The sequence below is a fragment of the Saccostrea cucullata genome, unplaced genomic scaffold (assembly GCF_032062105.1).
Source record: "Saccostrea cucullata isolate Sc308-1 unplaced genomic scaffold, CSIRO_AGI_Scuc_v1 ctg4410, whole genome shotgun sequence".
NCBI classification, from domain to species: Eukaryota; Metazoa; Mollusca; class Bivalvia; order Ostreida; family Ostreidae; genus Saccostrea; species Saccostrea cuccullata.
Window position 1 is genome coordinate 1 of NW_026931251.1, and position 21,586 is coordinate 21,586.

The 21,586-nt window shown below is 32.2% G+C and overlaps 1 protein-coding gene across 1 annotated transcript; it reads left to right on the forward strand.

Moving 5' to 3' along the window:
* The first annotated feature begins 571 nt into the window (after nucleotides 1-571).
* Nucleotides 572-7,222, forward strand: LOC134231981 (melanocortin receptor 5-like). Its single transcript, XM_062713930.1, has 3 exons — nucleotides 572-636; nucleotides 3,535-3,641; nucleotides 5,442-7,222. The coding sequence occupies exons 1-3, from the start codon at nucleotides 572-574 to the stop codon at nucleotides 6,422-6,424; spliced, it is 1,155 nt and encodes a 384-aa protein (XP_062569914.1). The 3' UTR covers nucleotides 6,425-7,222.
* Nucleotides 7,223-21,586: the final 14,364 nt, after the last annotated feature.

The following is a 21,586-nucleotide window of genomic DNA, read 5'->3' on the forward strand; positions in this document are numbered from 1 at the left end:
TTGCTTACAAACTTTCCAATTTTAAGCAAATATTACTGTACCTATTATGTTGAACATCTGAAACAAAAGCCTCTTACGTGTTCTTGCTCTTCTTTTTTCAACTAAATTACACTAGATATGTAATTAACGATGATGTTAATATATTAAAAAATTAAGACCAAAAACAATAATCTGAAAAACAATCTTTAATACTGGAGCCCCGATATTTTGATTTATTGCTATTATGGTTTCTGTCGAAGATCATGCCATACGCCATGCTATAAGTAGAATATTATAAGTGCTTTAGAAATTTATTAAAAAAGTTACAAAGTTAAAAGGCATCCATCGTTCTTGAACTCAGAGGTGATGAATTAAAGCTGACATGAATTCTTAAAAACGCAACATTTTCATCTTTGTACGACTTATTTCATACCAACTATAGCCGTATTTAGCCTGGTCCCCTGTCTCATCCTTGCCCAGTGACGCGGAGTACATGAAGCAAAACAGGAACAGGGAACCAGGCTATAACCGTATTCCGCCATATATTTTTTTTTATAGATACCTGGTCTTATTGTAACGATATTATACCCCAATGCGGTCGTTACGCTTGAATGGTTTTATGAAGAGTATTGGGAACTTTCTCAAATACCTTCTCAGGTAAGGAATCTGGACAAAAAAATATTTTGACAAGAGGAATAAAAAAAAGCTAAATTTAGGTAGAATGTGCAATTCTACGTATACGGAAGCGTATTAGGGCCGCAAATAATTTGTTATTACAAATTAGTAACTTGTTATAACAGATTAATAATTTGTTATAACAGAATACTAATTAATTTGATAAAACAAATTAGTAATTTGTTATAACAAGTTTAAATAATTTGTTATAACAACTTAATAATTTGTTATTCCAAAATGCTTTGACATATAATCATTCGTATTATATGTCAAGAAAATTTAATACAATTCACATTCAATTCTATTGTGATCATTCATGTACCACAGAATCAAATTCGTTTATTGTGTATAAAATTATAAATAACTTTAAATCAAGTTGTATTAGGTTCTATATATTTTTTTTTTAAAAATATGCCAGTACACAGCATTTATTTGGCAATAATTGATCGTGGAGACATCCGATCTTTTTCAAACATTTGTTTAAATTATTTTTAGTAGAGTGTTATGCATGTTTTTTAACCCCCCTTTCACAGAAAACTCTTCAAAAGATGAAAGATTCGTAATGATGCATGCTATATAATAAATTTGATATAGTTAAGCCATGTTCATAAATTTTATTTACAATATTTACATACCAGACTATTATTTATTTCTGGAAAAAAAATATTTGCAATTTTTTTCAGTCAACCAAAATACCAGTAAGGTTTCCACCTTTGAAATTTTCCTTGACCAAATAAACTGATCGGTATGGACCATGTGTGTCCAAGTGCTATGTAGTGACAATTTTTACTGTTGAGTTAGCAATGGATTATACATGATTTCTGAGATGCATATTTCAATAAAAGTAAAATGGGATATTTCTTTCGACATGTGCACATCCCTGTAACGATAGCAGTATTCAGGTAAATTACTTTTTATCACTGCGTTCGATACGTTTTCTCGACTTGCACGCGTGCATGTCCAAACGGCTTTTGCTGTACGTGAATGTATTCCGTGTTAGTGTTCTTTTTTTTCTATTGCAGCAAATGCACTCAAAATAATTTACTGTCAGTATAGTTCTAGTTTTGGTTGCATTTTTAAAATATGTACTAGTATTTCGTCAGTATATGGATTTTTAAATACTATACTATCGGAGATGTGTACATGTCGGCAGCCAGGGTAAAAAATCACTCAAGTGAAACAAATGTACCAGGCTTTATATATCAGGTACTGGTGGCCAAAAACTTTCGATTAAAAATGGCGGAATCGAGGAAATATGGCGGACAAAGGCGTACAGGAATGTAGTAAGTCGTACAAGGATAAAAAAAATGAAGCCTTTTTAAGAGTTCATGTCAGCTTTAATTAAAATGACGACATGGACGTATGTTATGCTTGAAGCAGACAAGTTGGTTTAATATCATCTCTGTTTGAAGGGTACATCATTATCACTACTAAATAATATTAAAAATGTACAACTTTTCTTTCTCTTATACAATTATTCTTTGCAATCAATTATTAGCTTAACTCTTAAGGGACTCCGACCCTCAGCCAGGAAGGCTCTTTAATTTATAATTTGATTCAAAAAGTCTTTCAATTTAGCTTGAAAATTAAATATTTTCATGTAACAATTTTCATTATATGCCTCTCAATGTGCTTCAAGGATCTTTGCAAAGCTCCATAAATCACTTCTAATTTCATACTATGTTAATAAACATTGGTATCTAAAAATGCTTTTTCGGGATAAAAAAATTCTACTTTTAATTAGACCTTTCTGAGAAGTTCAAAGAACCTTGAAGCACATTGAGAGGCATACAATGAAAATTGTTGCATAAAAAGATTTAATTTTCAAGCTTAATTTAAAGACTTTTTAAATTATATTCTAAATTAAAGAGTTGTTTTTCCTGGCTGAGGGTCGGAGTCCCTTAATATCATGGACAGTTACCTATTAGGTAAAAACTGAACTTCGAAATTTACATATATTGTGATACGTAATCGACAAGATAATCTATTCTGAAATTGATATTTAAAACGTTGTGGAGTTCCTTATAGGTAACACGCTAATAAAATCAAGCCATATGCCAACACGATATATCCAAGTAAATTTGAAATAAAAGATACCACGAAGACAAACGAGATGGTTTCATCTTTTCTATCATTTAACTTCCTTACTCATCTACTCATATTCCGCTTAAACCTGCCTATAGAGGTAACGTGTTGAAGTTTTTTTTTGTTACTAAAGAGCATACTCTAAGTACGATCAATGTTTTAACTGAGTAACAACACTGACAGATGAGTTGATGATTTAACCAACCTCGTTTTCAGTTTGCATTTTGTAAATTCCATCCATGTTCCTTATAATGACCTTGTTAACAAGTATAACCTATATGGATCTTTAGCTGATGTGTTTCATTTATTATATACCCATCAATTTCCTTGTTTTTGTTACTGTTAATTTTACAGAGTTTGATCCGATTTTCCGGAACACCACACTGTGGTTTTCTGAATCCATATCATCACTCTCTGAAACTGATGACATAGTACGCAAAAACATGACGTTATTTTTCTTGCGCGTTAAAAAGTCCCTTGTTATTATGCTTTGTTTTATGGATAAATATTATACAATTGATCTGTAAAGTTTTTTTCTGCTATATTTAGTAGTTATAAGGGGGTATATAATAAATTTATCATTATAACAGTAACTTGATCCGAAGAGCTGTATCACGCCTCATTGACAGGCGTGGATCATCAGATCAAACTCGACGCTTCGTGTCTCGTTAGATCTGATGATCCGCGCCTGTCAACTCGACGTGATACGACCCTTCGGATCAGGTTACTGTTATAAATAATATATATATATATATTCTATTATTAACTATGAGATGCTCCGTCTACCTTATTTAGACAAGGACTCAAGGCGCTTGTGTCCGGTCAACAGGGGATACCCTCTCCTTCTTTACACCTGGTCCCACCTGTGCTATTTCCAAAGTTTTTTATGTCCTCTTTACAGAGTAAGTTTTTTAGATCATCCACTGTTTGTTATCTTTACTTCTTTCCCCTTTTAAGACAAATCTAATAGCATAGCACACTAGTAATTAAACTGATTTTATTGTTACAGTGATGTTGGCGCCGTTTAAAAAACACGGACAGGTCACGGAATCACGGATGCACGGAAATATAGAAAATAGTACAAATCACGGATTGTTTTTTGCACGGATGATAAATCCGTCCGTGCATCTCCGTACATTAAAAAAATCCGTGAGATCTATAAATAAAAATAAAACAGTAAGTAATATTCACGGAATTTATTTATCGGAAGAAAATGTTACAATATTTGATAACAAAGAATTATTTAATAAACTTATGAACTCTTACAATCCATACATTTGATGGTTTTAGACTTTCTAATTTGTTTTTCACTAAGTGTTGTATTTTGACATCGTGGATGAAACCACTGGCGACATTTAGTGCAATTAAACATGAATCCATGTTCAGGCATTCTGCACGTGCAAAACAACTTCATGTCAAATGTAAACTCTATTGACTGTTGGCGTTTACACGGAGATGACGGAAATTTACGGAAAATTCCGTCAGTGATACATTTCATCAAATGGGGCCTCATTGCTTCAGTGTGGAAATGAGTATTTTCTGGAAGTCCACCGAAACATATCTCTACTGCGTTTGCAATGGCATAGCGACCACAGTCGTTGCAATTTTTCTGGACATCAGAATTCATAAAGTCAACTGTAATGTTTTCCTCTGGAGAATGCATTATATTAGCAATGCTCATTTGAACGGCTGATGAAATTGAGTTTGACATTGCGCTATCATAAAGTTTAACGCACGAGGACGCAAAATTTACATTCATAGTTGTAAACATAATCCAAAGCTGGTCTTAACATTTTCTTGAATTTGTTTGATCACGGAGGGTTTAATTCTCACGGAAATTTTTGTCTGTTTTGTGCCATTTCCGTGCGATGATAAAGGAACATACACCTCTTTCCTAAACCTTTTGTCTGTAATTCTTCTTTTTCTCCCCTCCGTAGCAATATGCAAATAGTAATAATACTTTTTTAATTCTCCGGAGTTTCCTTTCACTTTCCGGGTTCCTTCACATGAAAACCTACGTATAAGAAAGGAAAGAAAGAAGATAAGAGATAGCAGATAAAGAAGAGAAAACAATCGATAGAATAATAGATAAAAATATAAGAACAGTTTTTTACAGCTCTATATTTATTAATTATAAATATTTGAAATATACCTATGTCCATCTGCAACCCAATCTCTATTCTCCATTTCATTTTTTGGATGAAAAACATAAACTTTGCCACCTTTTGGGCGAAATGGCATTTGTGAATTATGTTCTTTATATAATATTAAATGTTCAACATCTCTATCACTAAGGCTAGAGTGTCTATTCGAAATTATAGGTTGAACTTCTGAAGCTTTATCGTCATCCATCTCGCGCCAAATCCTAGCTCTATTTGTGACGTCACCGTGGATACCATTGTTACGTATACAGTTAAGCTATACGGATTTCCGTAAACTCAAAAAGTAAAATGATAATAATTACTACCGAATAGCAGAAATAAAATTATCCTTAATTTAAACTTTCCGTACATAAAAATTTATCAGTGATTTCTCCGTATTTTGTAAACTTATTTCCGTATTCCGTGCATCCGTATTCCGTGACTTATCCGTGTTTTGTCAACCTCCCAATGTTGGTTTTATTGAACACCATTTAAAAATATACATGCACGTGTAAAATGAATTTCCTGAGTCCATACATTCATTTTCCTTTCTTTTGTTAGAAATGGACAGAAACACAACAGTTGAAAGCCTATTTCCTTTAAGCAAGAATTACAACATCAGTGACTTAGAGCTGGAGGATAACGTTACGTACAACACTTCTAGAAACAATGATTTTCCAACGGAATTCTTAGTTACTTTAGTTGTTGCTACGTTAATACTCATAACTGGAGTGATTGGAAACAGTTTTACAATTATGTTAGTTATTGTGAAAAGAAACTTACACACGCCAACATACACCGCCATAGCTTGTCTTGGAATTGCTGACCTCCTAGCATCCTGTTCCCGATTCGTTTTACATTTGAACCAATATTTTGACTTTTTAAATTCGATGGAAATTACAGTATATGGCATTATTACTTTGTTTTTCCTACATGCAGCAAATTTCCATGTAGTTTTATTTGCATATTTGCGTTGTAAATTAATTTCGTCCCCACTTCATAGCATTGGAATTACGTGTCGAAAGGTTTTGAAAATTTCCATCGTTATTTGGATAGCAGGTGGTGTTGTGACGTCAGCCTACGGTACAATAATGATACTTGAAATCAAAAGTATTGTTTCACTTGAAGACAGTTTGCTCACTGAAATTATATTCTGGTCTTATACTTACTTTTTGCCATTATTCCTCATAGTTTACTTTCATGTTAGAAAAATAAGAACGATGAAGCAACATAAATCCGAAACAACAAGAACACCGCGTTATACACATATGTCTAAGTCAATGTCTTTTATGTTTATTATCATCATTGCCATATTTGTCATCAGTACAACTCCATCATATGTGCATGTCATCATACAATACATATGCTGGAAAGAAAATTACCATTCAATTACCGGTATTTGCATGCATTATCCTTTTTCATTAAGCTATTCAATCTCCTACATTTGCGTCATGTTAAATAATTGCATAAATCCAATAATTTATTTCATGTTTTCCCCTCCTGTCCGAAAGTTTCTGAACCGTTGTTTGTCGATTCAGAGATAATTTATTATCAGGTGAGACAGACTTAAGCTGAAAAGACGCGTTTTCTTATACTTACGTATACCTCTCAAGAGATACTTTAGGCGATAACAGCATAATGGATACTACTGTATCATGGCACTAATCTAGTTTAATGAATTCAATTTTTAACCCTTTTAGTAGATATATGTAGGTTATTCCAAAAGATGTATATGAGTAAACATACATGTGGACGTAAATAGTACGTGTGTCATAATTCCCTTTGAGAATGACAAAGACTCCTAAATATGACAAACTCTGAAGACGGATCTGATATTCTACTGTCAAAATTACAAAAAATTAATGGATTGAAAAATAGTATATAACGCCGTAACAATAACAGTTTACAGATATACTGACTCAATTCATTTTAGAATAGATGCTAGATTTACTAAAAGCTAATAATTTTTATATAAGCTTGAAATAATATTGAGCATGGCATTGCTGAAATCTCTAACTAAACACAGCACCAGAAATATACCTCTACATGAAATGTACTCTTCCAAACAATCCAAAATATTCTTGATTGAAATCAAATTCATGAACTTGATTTGTTTCCGTTTGCAATAAGTAGTCCTAATCATGGACTCGGTACAGTGTATTAATATTCAAATATTTGAAAATGTACATGCTTACATCGCAGCAACCAAACGTTTTACACTTTACACTGTACGTTACTTCTGTCAACATTTCCTAAACGGTACAACATTGTAATTTTTTTTCTACTCTTTTTCTTGTTTCTTTTTAAATATGTTTGTCTTTTTATTTTCATACCTAAATATTGTGTGTGTTCATCTTGACTTTGTAGGAGGGCTAAAATAGGTTTTGCCTGCTGCCCGATCCCATTCACTTTTTAAAATTTAAAAATTTAAAATAAATAAACACAATACAGAAAACAACAGGAGGCTACCAAGTTATTCCGAGGATGAAGCAGCGCATAAGAAAATCAAAAACTATAAAAATACAATACCATAAGCGACTTTAACTTTTGCAAAAGCATTGCTCATAATTGGATTAACTAGAAAGAATTACAGATACTAACTTACGCATGGGAATTGCTGACGTTCTAGCATCTTTTTCCCGATTTGTTTTACTACTACATTACTATTTTGGAATATTCAAAATTTACATGGAAATTGTAATATACATCATAATAGTTATCTTTTTTCCTACATGCAGCTAATTTACACATATTTTTGTTTGTATATTTACGTTGTAAATAGTTTTTGTCACCACTTCAAAGTGCTGAAATCACGTGTCGATAGGTTTTTCAGATATCTAGCGTTAATTTGGTACTTAGTACTACTATGGCGTCTATTTATGGATGAATTATAACTTTGGAACTCAAAAGTTATTTTGACATCTTAGGATAGCTTTATCACAGATTTTGTACTATTGTCTTATATTTACTTTTTGCCTTTGATCCTTATCGTGTTTTTTCATATTAAGAAAATAAGATAATTGAGGCAGCAACAATGTCCATCTGAATGAACGTATACACATATGTTACATTCAATGTCTATAATGTTTATCATTATAAGTGCAATATTTATTGTCTGTTCAACTCCGTTATATATATACATGCGGAATATACATATACATGCGGAAATCTTTTTTTTCTGTATTTTCAGCACTGCGTGAGTTATCGCCCTTGTTATTTTATGTTACTTATTATATACATGTATATGCAAATATATGTAAATAATGAATACTTAATTAGTGTTGAATTAGAATAAAGTTATCATTTATAATCATTGTATGTTACTTTAGCTGGGTAACTTAAAGTGTGTTTAATGAAGTCTTAATTAGTATTTATATTAGTTTGTAAATAAATGATCACTATGTATAATATATGGTACTTGGAATATATAGGGTTTTTACTGGCGATTATAATAAAGAGGTTCTGGATTAACTACTTAACAGACCTTGCTTGTACATGTAAGGGTGTGGATTTCCCTACCTATATCGACAGTGATATGTGTGCAGTCATCCTTGCTTATTGCTAGAGTGTGTGGTCACCCAGACTCTGAATGAAGTGTGTGGACATCCCTGCTTGTTGCTGCGCGAAATCAGGTGTGTGGACATCCCTGCTTGTTGCTGCGCGAAATCAGGAGTGTGGACATCCCTGCTTGTTGCTGCGCGAAATCAGATGTGTGGACATCCCTACTTGTTGCTGCGCGAAATCAGGTGTGTGGACATCCCTGCTTGTTGCTGCGCGAAATCAGGTGTGTGGACATCCCTGCTTGTTGTTGCGCGAAATCAGGTGTGTGGACATCCCTGGCTGAATCTTGTAGCAGAGCATTGGTGTGCGGACATCCCAACCAGTGTCTAAATACTAGAACCGTATTTTAGTTTCAAGTTTGCAACCATCCCTGATTGTCACCGCACAAGGGCAAGTGTGCGGTTATTCCTGTTTGTCTCTTGTGGAAGTTCGTCGGTGTGTGGACTCTTCCCTACCAGTGTCACTTGTTCGCTACCAGTAGAAACCTCAAATACGCTATACCAAGTGATTAAGACTGCGCATTGTACATATTTGCAGCATCTCAGGGTTATCCGTTTATATCACAGGTACAAGCCGGTGTAAAGACGAATAATGACCCCCATCGAATAATGACCGGGGGGTCATTTTTCAACAACAAAAAGTGACCCCCACCCGTAGAAAAAAATCATTTTTTGTAGAAAAAGGGTCCTAGGGGGTCATTATTTTATATGTTAGTCCTATAAAATAATGACCCCCTTTGAAAAATGACCCCCTTTAAAGTGATACAAAATATACACTCTTTGATATCTTTTTTACAGCGAAACTAATTTTATATTTTCTGTAACCAGAAAAATACAAAAAGTCGTATGAAATAATTAAGAGATTCACGATCTTTCAATGCTAAAATTGTGTTTGAAAAGAGATTCTTTAATTGTCAAGTAAATAAAATTTCTTTTTAATATTCCTCCTTATAATGTTTGCTTAAAGAATGATATTCCACTTGTTTTTAGAAATCAAACCATGCAAAAATCAGGTTTAAATACTCTTTAACATATAGGAAAAATTAAATTTTCCGTCATTTCAACTTTTAGTTTGTTAGTTTGCAAATCCTATTTGACAATGAAAGAGGAGGAAATTTTTATCCCCCCCCCCCAAAAAAAAGAACATTACGTTAAATCAAAACAAAAAAGATAATAATAAACTAGAGCCGAGCTCGTTGCAAGGCAACGAGTAGGTCTTCCGTCCTGTTTGACCGGAAGTAACTTTCATTTAAAAAAAAAGAGTAATGAAGTCCAAAAATGGGCTAATCCTCCAAATCTATGTTAAGTATAGCAAAATTAAGCCATTCTTTGGTACTTCCGGTTTGACCGGAAGTGACAACGATGGACGGAAAATTAATATTTAAGCTTCTAGTGACACATGTTACCCAAAAACCTGTCAAAAAGAGCAAAAATATGAATTTTCTGACTACTTCCGGTTCGACCGTAAGTGACGTCGCCGGACGTATTTTTCGCTGTCGAAAAATGACCCCCGGTCATTATTCGATGGGGGTCATTATTCGTCTTTACACCGGCAGGGGTTCACAAGTAGTGACCTCCCTTGCACTTTACACACGAAACACTACATTACGTCTTTAGGTTTTGAAATTCTGAGTATGTTTTCTGTTCTTGAATTAAAATAAGATATTCAATATCCAATCTTGGTGTAATGCTGAATAATTGTATAAACCCGATCATTTATTTCCTGTTTACCTCTTCTACACGAAATTTCTCAACAGATGTGGGACATTTAGACATGAGTTAAATTGAAATCTACTACTACAGTATAAACTGTACGCAAATGTATGAAAGAAGTTTGTTTTATGAAATTATCTATTATCTCTGAGCGTTCGATGCATTCTAGATACATTTTCCTAATATTTCCTTCTTTAAAAAATGGTTTAACAAAAATCACCTTTCATCTTTTATTATATATGTTAATTAAAATAAAAAAAAATAAAGATAGTTTCTGACGAAAAAAATACTCGGTCATCCTTTCAAAGTGAATGCTGTTTTACCTCTCTAGCGCCAGACAGAGTTCATCTTATAGAACGGAAATTTATTTTTCAGTTTTCTTCAAATAAATGCGAATGAAATCTCTGAACACATATAAATAAAATAAGCAGTTTATGGAAAGATATACTTTTACTGAACTTTTTATAAATTGATTTACCGATCACAGTAGCCTAGTCGTAGAGCGGAGACCGTATAAACCGGGGTCCCGTGTCGCAGTTAGGTTAATATTAGCACGAAAAATATCCCTCCCTGTTCAATGGCTCTAAATGCCGAGTATAGGACAAAATTTGCAAATCTCAACCGGCAAGTTGTGGCGTCTCCATGTGAGTGAAAAATTCTCAAGAGGGATATTAAACAATATACAATCAATCAATCAATCGTGATCGGGAGACCTGGGTTGGATTCGCATTCACATCATTCCTAAGACGCAAACATACAGTGTAGGTAGGGACGATGCCTTCGCCAAGTGCTCAGCACTTGAAGTTAAAGTCACGGGTTTTTCGAATATGACCTTAAAAACGTAGGTACCGTGTTACAGTAGGCGCTGGCACGATAAAGATCCCTCACTGGTCAATGGCCCTGAGTTCCGAGTAAAGGTCAAATTTTGAAGCCCTTCACCGGCATACGGTGACGTCCCCATATGAGGGAAAGTTATCGAGATGAACGTTAAACAATAAACAAACAATCAATCATTTATAAATAAATTAATTCCTGAATGACTCTTAAATAAAGCCTACATGCAAGAACCAAAACTAGTCTATACATGTATGACTATGCTATATAAAATGCCATGAAGGCATGGCTAAGTGAATGAAAAAGTGTACAAAATAACAATTATTAAAAGGAAGTGGTATATGTTTTTTAGAAAAAAAAACAGCACATCTATTTCGAAGGAAACTACCAATTTATTTTTATTTACTTACTTTGAAATACGTTGAAGATTATAATTTAACTGGGCACAGGGAATAAAATTTTATTTACCATTTTTAGACTCTTCATATTTAGAGTTTTTATGATAATATACTTGTACTAAGAAATAGTGTTATTTTCCTTTACTCATCCATGATTTAACTATCCAAATTAAATTAATGCATATTTAAGTTTAATATAAAACATGTATTAAAAACAGTTTAATAATTAAAATTAATAACTGGATGTGAAAACTTAAATAAATACACAAGCCTAAAAATTTAAATTGCAATTGAATCAATGCCAAAGGGGCATATGATCGGGCTGCGATAAGAAATGGAATTTTAAGTTTAATTTTATATGAAGGAAACACAATAGCGCGGGGTTAGTCTACGAAAATAACGTCCTCCAAAACAAGGTCTTGGTTGATATAAACCCATATCAATTTGTTGCATGTTGTTTTACGCCCATTCGAACAATGTTCCTTTATATAGAGACATCTCCTGCCATACTGAATCATATCTATGTTTTGCAGATACAGGTGTGAATACTTTGATAAAATTTTGATTGCTATTGGGTAAACAGATGGGAACCTTACAAAGTTCCTTTGTAAGAAGCAAAAAAAAAAAACGTTGTTGTATTCATAGAAAGCAGGATTCCATCAAAGTATTATACATAAGAAGGGAGCAGTTGCTGTAGCCTTCGACTAAACATTTAAATATATCTATAACGTTTAACAATCAACAATGATTAGTTCAACTTATATGTCGACAAGATGTTTCCAAGTAAACTAAAAAAAACACATAGTCTGACACATCTCTTTCATATTACGAGCAAAAATTCTATTGAGAGACTTTGAACAATAAACAAACCGTTTTCTTTGAATAAGACTGCGAAGTCATTATTAAATGACACCATATCATTATGAGGAGCACCACCAACGTTATACGAAAGGAAGTAAATGTACATGTTTCGGTTTATATCAGTCTCACAATTTAGGTAGCAAAGATTGAAAGAAAAAAACCTACGTTGGCCCTTTATTAAAACTGAGACAACTACCTGATCATATATACGCACTGTCACAAAGATATACAAAGCCTTCGATATCCACCATAGATAATTATGGTGGATAGTAACTTGAGCAAGTAGCGCTTACCTTAAATAAACTAGCTTGTTTTACACATATGTGAACTTAACTCGCATTTTTCTTCCTTTATTTAAAAAAATACATATTAAATGCTGCACTAAACTAGAATTTTTTGTTTACGCAAATAAGTGCATTGATGAAAATGACATATGGACAAATTTATCTTATATTCACTTAAAAAACGAAGGTTGTTAATCTATTTAGAACAAAAATAAACTTCATTTGTTTTTGCAATTGTTTTCCCTTAACACAACAACTTATCTTGACAATACTTTTATATTTTGAATTATGAGTTGTATTTTTTGAGGACTTTTTTCTATTATGTTTTAGCAGAAATGAAAAGGTGTTATCTTTCGCGTGTTAAATTTAGATATAGAAAATTTAAATTTTAATAATTGCATTTTAAAAATGAAAGTTTATATTTATTATTTATTGATTCATTGCTTATTTGCAAACTTTAAGATGTCTGTTTTTTCCAACTTTTCTAAAGGTTTGCCATTATATTCAATCGTTCTTTTTCAACGATGTAGGAATTGTGATATATAATAAAATGAAAGTCAATAGTTTGCCGTAATTTTTTTAAAAGTGTCTTGATAGATTGAAATGTGAATACAATTAAACAAACATAATGATTCAGTAAAACTTCATCCGAAGGACCCACAACTTTCACTTCAAGTGCTAAACACTTGGCAAAGGAACAGTTGCTATTAAGTTTGTATCGACTTAGGTCGGTTGCATCCGATTTTCGCACTCACGCCCTCCCAATCCCATACTGAGCCCCTAAAGATTTTGTTTGTTTGAAATTTCCACTTGTTAGTTTAAATTTAAATAGGACTTAGCAATATAGATCATAGATACACCGTTGTGACAGGTGGTTCAAAAGGTCACAGAAAACATAAGTTAATTCTTATGCATCAAAAACAACTCGTATACTTACATAGCTTGTTTTTAAACAGCAGATTTTTTTTCATAGCCCAATACAATTGTTAACATAGTCAATGCCATTTGATGTTTCAAGGAAATTCACAAGCAGACCCCCATTTTACATATTTTAATCTAAAAAAAATCCTTGTGAAGTGTTTGGGCTTCTGTATGCAGAAGCAGAAGGATCAGATAAATTTGAAGTAAACAGACTACCACTCGGTTTAGGGGAAAGAACTTTATGGACACATGCATTACATGAAGGAGGGCTTAATTATTGGTATGTAATTATTGTAAAACTTTAAAGATTAAAATTGTTATCCATATTCAACTATTGGAAAAAAAATTGCAGCACATACACACATATGTATATAGTTGTAATTCATGATCATTATTTCAGCTGGAATGTCAAGTTAGTGTTATTTAAAAACCTGTAGACATTAAATTAATGAATGGTACGGATTTAAGTCGTTACAAACGTTTCAATCAAGACAATGAAAAAGGAATTGAGACCTAATCTTTACAAATCCTTGAAGGGACACATTCCTTTCTCAAAAAAGTAAAAACTAATTTGGGGATTCGAATTTCACCATCCGTTTCCACAGAATATCATTAGGTTCCTTGCAAGACGTTAATGGTAATCAAACAACCAAGCTTTATGATAAACCTGATGGCTTTTTCTATCGTCAACTTCCCTAACTTATACAGCAATATACCTTCATCACCTGCATACGGAGTGTATATATCTCAGTTAATTCGATACGCAAGAACTTGTTCTACGTATGAACTATTTCTAAAACGAGGTAAAATTATTGACAATCAAGTTGATGAAACGAGAATATCAGCAGTCATCGTCCCGTACGTTCTATTGCTTATACGACGACCTTGTCAGAAAATACCATTTATCAATGGGTTAAATGCTGACGGACTTTTTCATACTAATTGTTAGTCCATTATTTATACACTGAATTGACGACGGATTTTTCCGTTATTTCCTAATCAAGACAAGGAGCACACAGCGGGCGTGACCGGTCGACAGGGGATGCTCACTCCTCCATGGCACCTGATCTTACCTCTGACGTTTCAGATGTCCGTGTTTGCTCTGCTCTTATTTTGTATTGTTTTATGGTCTTTGAAATTGATTACTGTTCGTTTTCTCAATATCCTTCTTGCAAAACATTAATCGTTTTCACAGATCACTATACTTCCTTCTATCCATTTGATAATTCGATATCTCTATTATAATAATTCGTTTTCATAGAATTTCAGATTTCAAATTGTAATTCGAGATATCAAATAACATAGTCCAATCCCCTTGATATTTATATGAAACTACCAAATGAATATGATTATTTCAATTAGAGCGTTTTTTTTTTATATTATTAGCACAAGGCCGTTCCATTTTTTAAATCAAAGTCAACATAAATGATTTTAGAAAGAAAAAAAACCAATTACACGAGGCCCATGTTTTCTTTTTTCAGGGCTTCCGAGAATTATAAATATATGCAACACAAAAATTTTTGCCTTGCAGGTAGCAGTACTAGCATATTGTTTTTTTTTTTTTTTAAGTTCGTATAACTTTCTCACTCTACGGAAAACCACTTAGGACCTATGAAAAAAAATCGAAATTTTTTACAACAATTGAATTAAATTCTTTCTAACAAATTCTTAATGTTGTTAATCGATATATCGATTTACATTTGTTTAACCAAAATAAAATAGGGCATTTAAAAAAATATGAAATCACTCCAATGCTTTTTCAAATTAGTTTGCTATACACCGTGTTTGGTATTCTTTAATGGCCTTTTTTGAGCTCAAATACTGTTCTTTATCTCAATATATTTCGTTTTAACAAATCTAAAATTAGAGATATTTGTAATGATACCAAATTTAAGGATTTTGCAAAAAATAGAAGACTCAAGAGTCTCAATAAGCCATAAGTATGAAAAGTAGGTCATTGATTAACCATTTGAAAGTGAAAATAAAAAATACAAACATACGTCAAGTTATTATAGATTTTTCATTTCAATACATGTAAGTACATTGTAGAATGTTTTTGCCTTCTTAAAAACCTAAAAGACACATATTTTGTAGAGGAATTGCCACATACTGATTCTATATAAAAAAAAATTGTGGCTATGTCGATAACTGCTGTTGATATGGATATATTAACTCTAAATATTTTTAAAAGCCCGGTTTGACAATGCTGATCCCGTGCAATAGCTAAAAAACTGTAAGAGTCAAATGATCTTTTAAAAAATTCTATAAATAGGTGCTAAAAATAACTTTTAATGCTTTGTTGCCAAGGAAAATGTACTGTTGCCATGGAGATAACTTATTGTAAAATAGTCATTGGTTCACAAGTTTTTTTATTAGATTATTTTATATTTTATTATTTTAAAAATTGTTTTGGTACTTAATGATTACAATTTACATGATTTTTCTGCTAATGCTTTACATTTTCCCCATTTTAGTTTATCAAACCATCCATACTGTTGCTTAGCAACAGATAGTAGATATTAAATTTGCTAAAATCAAGCAAAATGCTGAATCCGCAAAAAACAGGAAACATGTATCTTTAGCTATATCTATAGTAAATATAATAAAGAATGTCATTTCTTTTTTATTACGTTGGCAGAATACTACAAGAGTGTATCTTTCTTGTGACACTAACGAAGAAAATAATTAGTAATTTTTCTATAAAACCTTCAAAATGGGTGAAAATTTGTCAATCTATAATAAAAAATTGGCCCGTTGTTAGGGAAATTTTTTGTCCAGGTTTCAATAGTAACACTGACCTATTTTTTTCCTTTCACATACATGTCTTATACACCGAGAAAAAACCTGAGTGAAAAATCATTAATTTCTTAGAACCCCATGTATCACCTCCTGTTTGATTCTTACGTAGACCTGTACTGAAATCTTTTAAAATGTGCTATGACCTTTAAGAGAAAATAAATAATATGTAGAAAATTACATTTTGTAGGTCGTAAATATAAGAAAATATTTTAAAAGTAGAAATTACATCTAATATTATGCCTTATGTTATAGAAGCCTGTTTATCTATTATAATAAACAAAAAAGCTAATCAGCAAATTTTACTTCCATGACAATATCTAAGTGGTAACTAAAAGGTCTAGTACATGGAATCCCAAACAATTAATTCCTTGTTAGTTATTGGTTTTTTTATTATTATTAAAACGACACATTTCCTGTTCCATAGACGGAAATTCACCCAGAATTATGTCAATTGGAATCTTGATCAAATTTACAAAAGATATACTACCCAAATATTAACAATATCCTATTTTCTTTTTAATGTAAGCAATCAATTAACCATTGGTTTAATAAATGAATGTAATATTTTTTTTTCTTTTGATCAATGTATAAAAAAAATTGGACATAAAACTTCATCAATGTGCTACGCGCGCGCATTGATGAAAAAGTTTTCGGTCCAATTTTTTTCTTTGATGCATCGATCAAGGGAAAAAATATTACATTCATTTCTTATCATTTAATTATGATTTTAAAATTATAAAACAAAACTTTCTTTCATTTATCCATTTAATTTATGCATCAAAAACCATGCACAAAAATACATCACAAAAACGTTACCCTAACGTTGCTGAAATTCAAAATGCTCTAGACTTAACAAAAAAACGTTCTCAAATAATGTTCTGTCATTCCTAACATTCTCTGAGATAATTTACAAAATCTTTAACACAAAAACAACTTACCTGTTGTATTATTCAAATGGGTTTATTTTCCCCGGTAAGTTATCTAAGTTCGTAAATGTAACAATGGGAAGCTACTCAAATATCCTAACAGTTCTAGGTCACAGAAATTTTGGATTTCACTTGTGCATCTTTTCATTTGAATTTCAAACCGAACATATAATTACGTATCACAACTTGTCAATGCTGTAAACATAGAAGAGTCTGCTGCCGACTGTGTAAGATTGAAAGAATTCCATCCACTCTTCATTCGTGCAGTGTCGTTTTTCTCGATCATTCGTTTCCCAAAATTTAACAGATTTAACGGTTTTTCCCGCTTTGTTAGCATAAAAAACATTTCTTCGGAGTTCTGTTGTTCATACCTGATACCTTAAAGTCAAATCTTTAACAAAAGTATGTCAATTTCATTCCTTTTTTAACAAAACTGTATTGTTGTTATGCAGACGATGTGGTTTGTTTAGCAAAGGGGGTTAATTAAAAAAAAGAAACGAAAGTAGAAAATAAGCCAGAAACGTAACGGGCGGGTTTCGAAATTCAGGAAAATATTTATTAAAGTAAAAGTATTAAAAATTATTCCTTCATAAAGTAATCTGGAAGCGGGAATATACATATAAAGACTGCCAAAGTAGTTCCGGCTGCTAAGTGCAAGCGGACTCTAGATTGTATTGATGCAGTTATCAAAAAAAATTTTTATCCAATCAGAATAAAGTATTTTATAGAAATTAAATGATATGAAGATAGATCTTCATTGGCCAACACTGTACATTACATCGTGCATGCATATATGTGTAAAATATTATGGATGATATTATGAATGAGTATCAATATTCTATTGTATTTTATAGTATAATGGAGAGTACTGCCTTAACTGAAGATTTGTTTGTTTTTTTCAAGTAAAGTGCACAACAGGAGCTTCCTCATGTCTGGAAATAATATGACAGATATTAAAGATGCAGACAATTTTCTCCAAGACTCCTTTGTTTCCTTCCTTTCTGCTATTATAATATTTATATTTGGGGCTTTTGGAAACTGTTTCACAATTATACTTATTTCTACGAAAAGAAATTTGCATACGCCAACTTATACAGTCATTGCCTGCCTAGGAATTGCTGATCTTTTGGCATCTAGTTCCCGGTTTGTATCAGGTCTAAAATCGTATTTTACGATTTTCAATCTTAAGGAGAGGTTTATTTACTATATTTTTACCATGTTCTTCCAACATGCAGCAAATTGGCATATAGTTTTAATTGCTTATGTTCGCCGTGCATTAATATCGTCACCACTTGAAAGTCTTGGAACAACGTGTGGAAAAGTTAGAAAAATTTCTGCTGTTCTTTGGGTATTTAGTGTTGTTGCAGCTTGTGCTTACGGGACAGTAATAATTATGGAATTGAAAGGTATACTTGAATATAAACATGGTTTAATAACTGAGATTGCGCTTGGAAGTTATATGTACTTTTTGCCTTTATTCTGCTTAGTTTTCTTTCATTTTAAGAAAATAAAAGCGATAAAGCGACATCAGTTTGTTACAAGAACTCAGTGTTACACACATATATCTCGTTCTATGTCAATTACGTTTATCATTATCATTGCTATTTTTATATTAAGTATAATACCAGCTGTACTTGTAGGAATAATCATACAGTTCATGTGTTATGAAAATGGGAAATAATTTGTTTGTTTTTCGCTTAATTTTAAATCAAGCTATTGAATATCATTTCTTTGTGTCATGTTTAATTATTGTATAAATCCAATTGTATATTTCATGTTTATTATTAATTGTAAAAGTTCCTTCTCAATTGAAGATCATTTTGCTCATCAGTTATACTATTGAAAAAATTACTGCAATATAAATTTGAAAAAAAAATATAATCTATTGAAATAAATTGAGAATGAATAATTTATCATGCAACCAATTGTTTTATATAGAACTATTGAAGTTAAAATATAAAACAAACAATTGAAGTAGACCTCCATAACATATTCACTACATTTATACTTTACACAGATTTCTTACCATAGATATTCTCGATCTAGAGTTCTGTTACATATTAAGATTGACCATTATAACTTAGAAATTGTTCAACATTGTTATTTGTCGACTTCACTTTTTTATTCGTTATTTGTTAAATAAAAAACTACAGGGAGCTTGCATCATGCAACACATTTTAAAAACTACAAAACATGAAGGTACATGTATGTTGCATCTTGTCACTTATATATCTTAAAATATTGAAAATGCTTTTAAATAATTATGAAATTATTAGTAAAGAAAGGAATATACGTATTAATTATTTTTATCTGTCTCAAAAAAAATCACACAAAAATGAAGACGAATTATGAATTCGGTTGATAAGTACATGTAAATATTGATTATATGATATATGAAGTGTCATTGATTACATAATATCTTTTTAAAAAGCCATTCTTCTGGTCTAAAAGACATTTTCCCCTTACTGTAAACGAAATATTTTCTTAGGAGACCTATTTTAAGAGTTAATTTATTAAACAAGATTTGATAAAAAAAAGTTCCGGTCACGTGATGGTCTGTGACTGACGAAAAATTTTGGGCTCTGCTGTTTATTTCCTAAACCTTGTTTTTATATGGTTTTAAGTGTGTTTAATTCTGTGGAAAGGAGTTTTATACTCAATATTGGTGAGTTTTGCATTAACTTTGGGCTTAGTGACAAGTGTACTGTTTAAATCTAAGACATTCTTCATTGTTCTTCATTGTGAAGACGTATTCACTCACGCATTCACTCACGATGCCTTCGGATAAAGCGGGATCTAACAAAAAAAAAAAAACACCAGACAAAGAACAAATAAAACCAAAAAAAATTGTGCAGCTAGATTTAAAAGCTGCACCTATGTCTATAAGAAAATCCGTTGTTTCTGAGAAAGCTGCAGTGAAAAAACCAAGAACAAGTAGCGGAGATCACTCCCTCAATCAAGACGATAGTCAATCAGAACATCATGATATTACTTACGATCTTAAACAAATTCAGGACAGTCTCACTGAGATCAGAGAATATATGGTTAAAAAATCGGATGTAAAACTTATAGTTTCAGAAATTTTGCTCGAAATGAAAAATGAACTGAAAGGTGAAATAAAAAAGAAATAATTTCAGAAATGAAAGAAGATTTCGAAAAGGGTATTAAAAACAAAGTTAAGGAAGAATTCGAGATGAAAATAGAGAGAAAACATAAAGAATTCCAAACACAAACGAAAGAGATTTTGGATGGATTCAATCTTGATTTTGACACTCTTAGAGAAAAACTAAGTGCACAGGCAAGGGAATCGAGGGATTTGAAGAAACAGCTTCAGACATGCGAATCTATTGCAGGGTCTGCAATCACCCTCGCTAATCAAAAGCAGCAGTATTCCCAAAAATCTAACATAAAATTTATGAACTGGGTAGAGGAGAAAAATAAAAAAATCTTAAACAAAGGCTTTGCGCAACACTCAAGGAAGTGGTGAACGTTGACCTTGACCCCGCAGATGTCCTGGCGATCCATCGGATTCCCGGGGGAGATGGAAGAGGACCACGACCTGTGATCGCAAAATTCCGAAACACCGACATCAAGATCATGGTAATCAAAAACAGAGCTGACGAAAATCTTAAAGAGATCTTCACCATGCACGATCACCTAACGCAAATGAACGCTAAACTGGTGCGCGACTTGAACAATGATCCGCGAATTTACAGTGCTTGGTATTATAATGGAAAAGTGCTTGCCCTAGACGAAGAGGGAAATCGCTACAAATTTGACATTTTGGACAACGTGTCTGAAAAATTAAAAGTACACTGAATAATTACTCAAATATGCAGCGGAGCGGACTTTGAGAAAATTACACATTTTGACTGTGAGATCGGGCTCGATATTCCCTAAATTCAGATCATGTTTACTTTTTGTGTAAATGTGTCTGTCCCCCTGCTTTTCTAATATCATTATGTGTTTTCATTATTTGGAAAGATGGTGCTTTCACTTATTCGATGTCTCTTTATTGCTTTTTTCTAAACCAGTACAAACTAAAAAAGTAGCTCAATTAAACTAGCAACGGTGAATTGTGAAGGCTTGGCAACAGGTACCAAGAAACAGGATGTTTTAAATTATTATAAGAAAAAAGGTTTCTGAATTCTCTGTTAGCAAGATACTCACTTTACTAAAGAAATAGAACCTTATGTTGAAACACAATGGGGATATAAATGCATTTTTAATTCGTACAAGTCAAACTCAAGAGGGGTAAGTATTCTCTTTAATAACAATTTTGAATTTCATGTTCACAGGGAGAAACAGGACGATTATGGTAATTTATTAGCTCTAGATATGACAATCGAAGGATAATAGAGTTACTTTAATTAATATATATGGACCAAATTCTGACAATCCAGAGTTTTA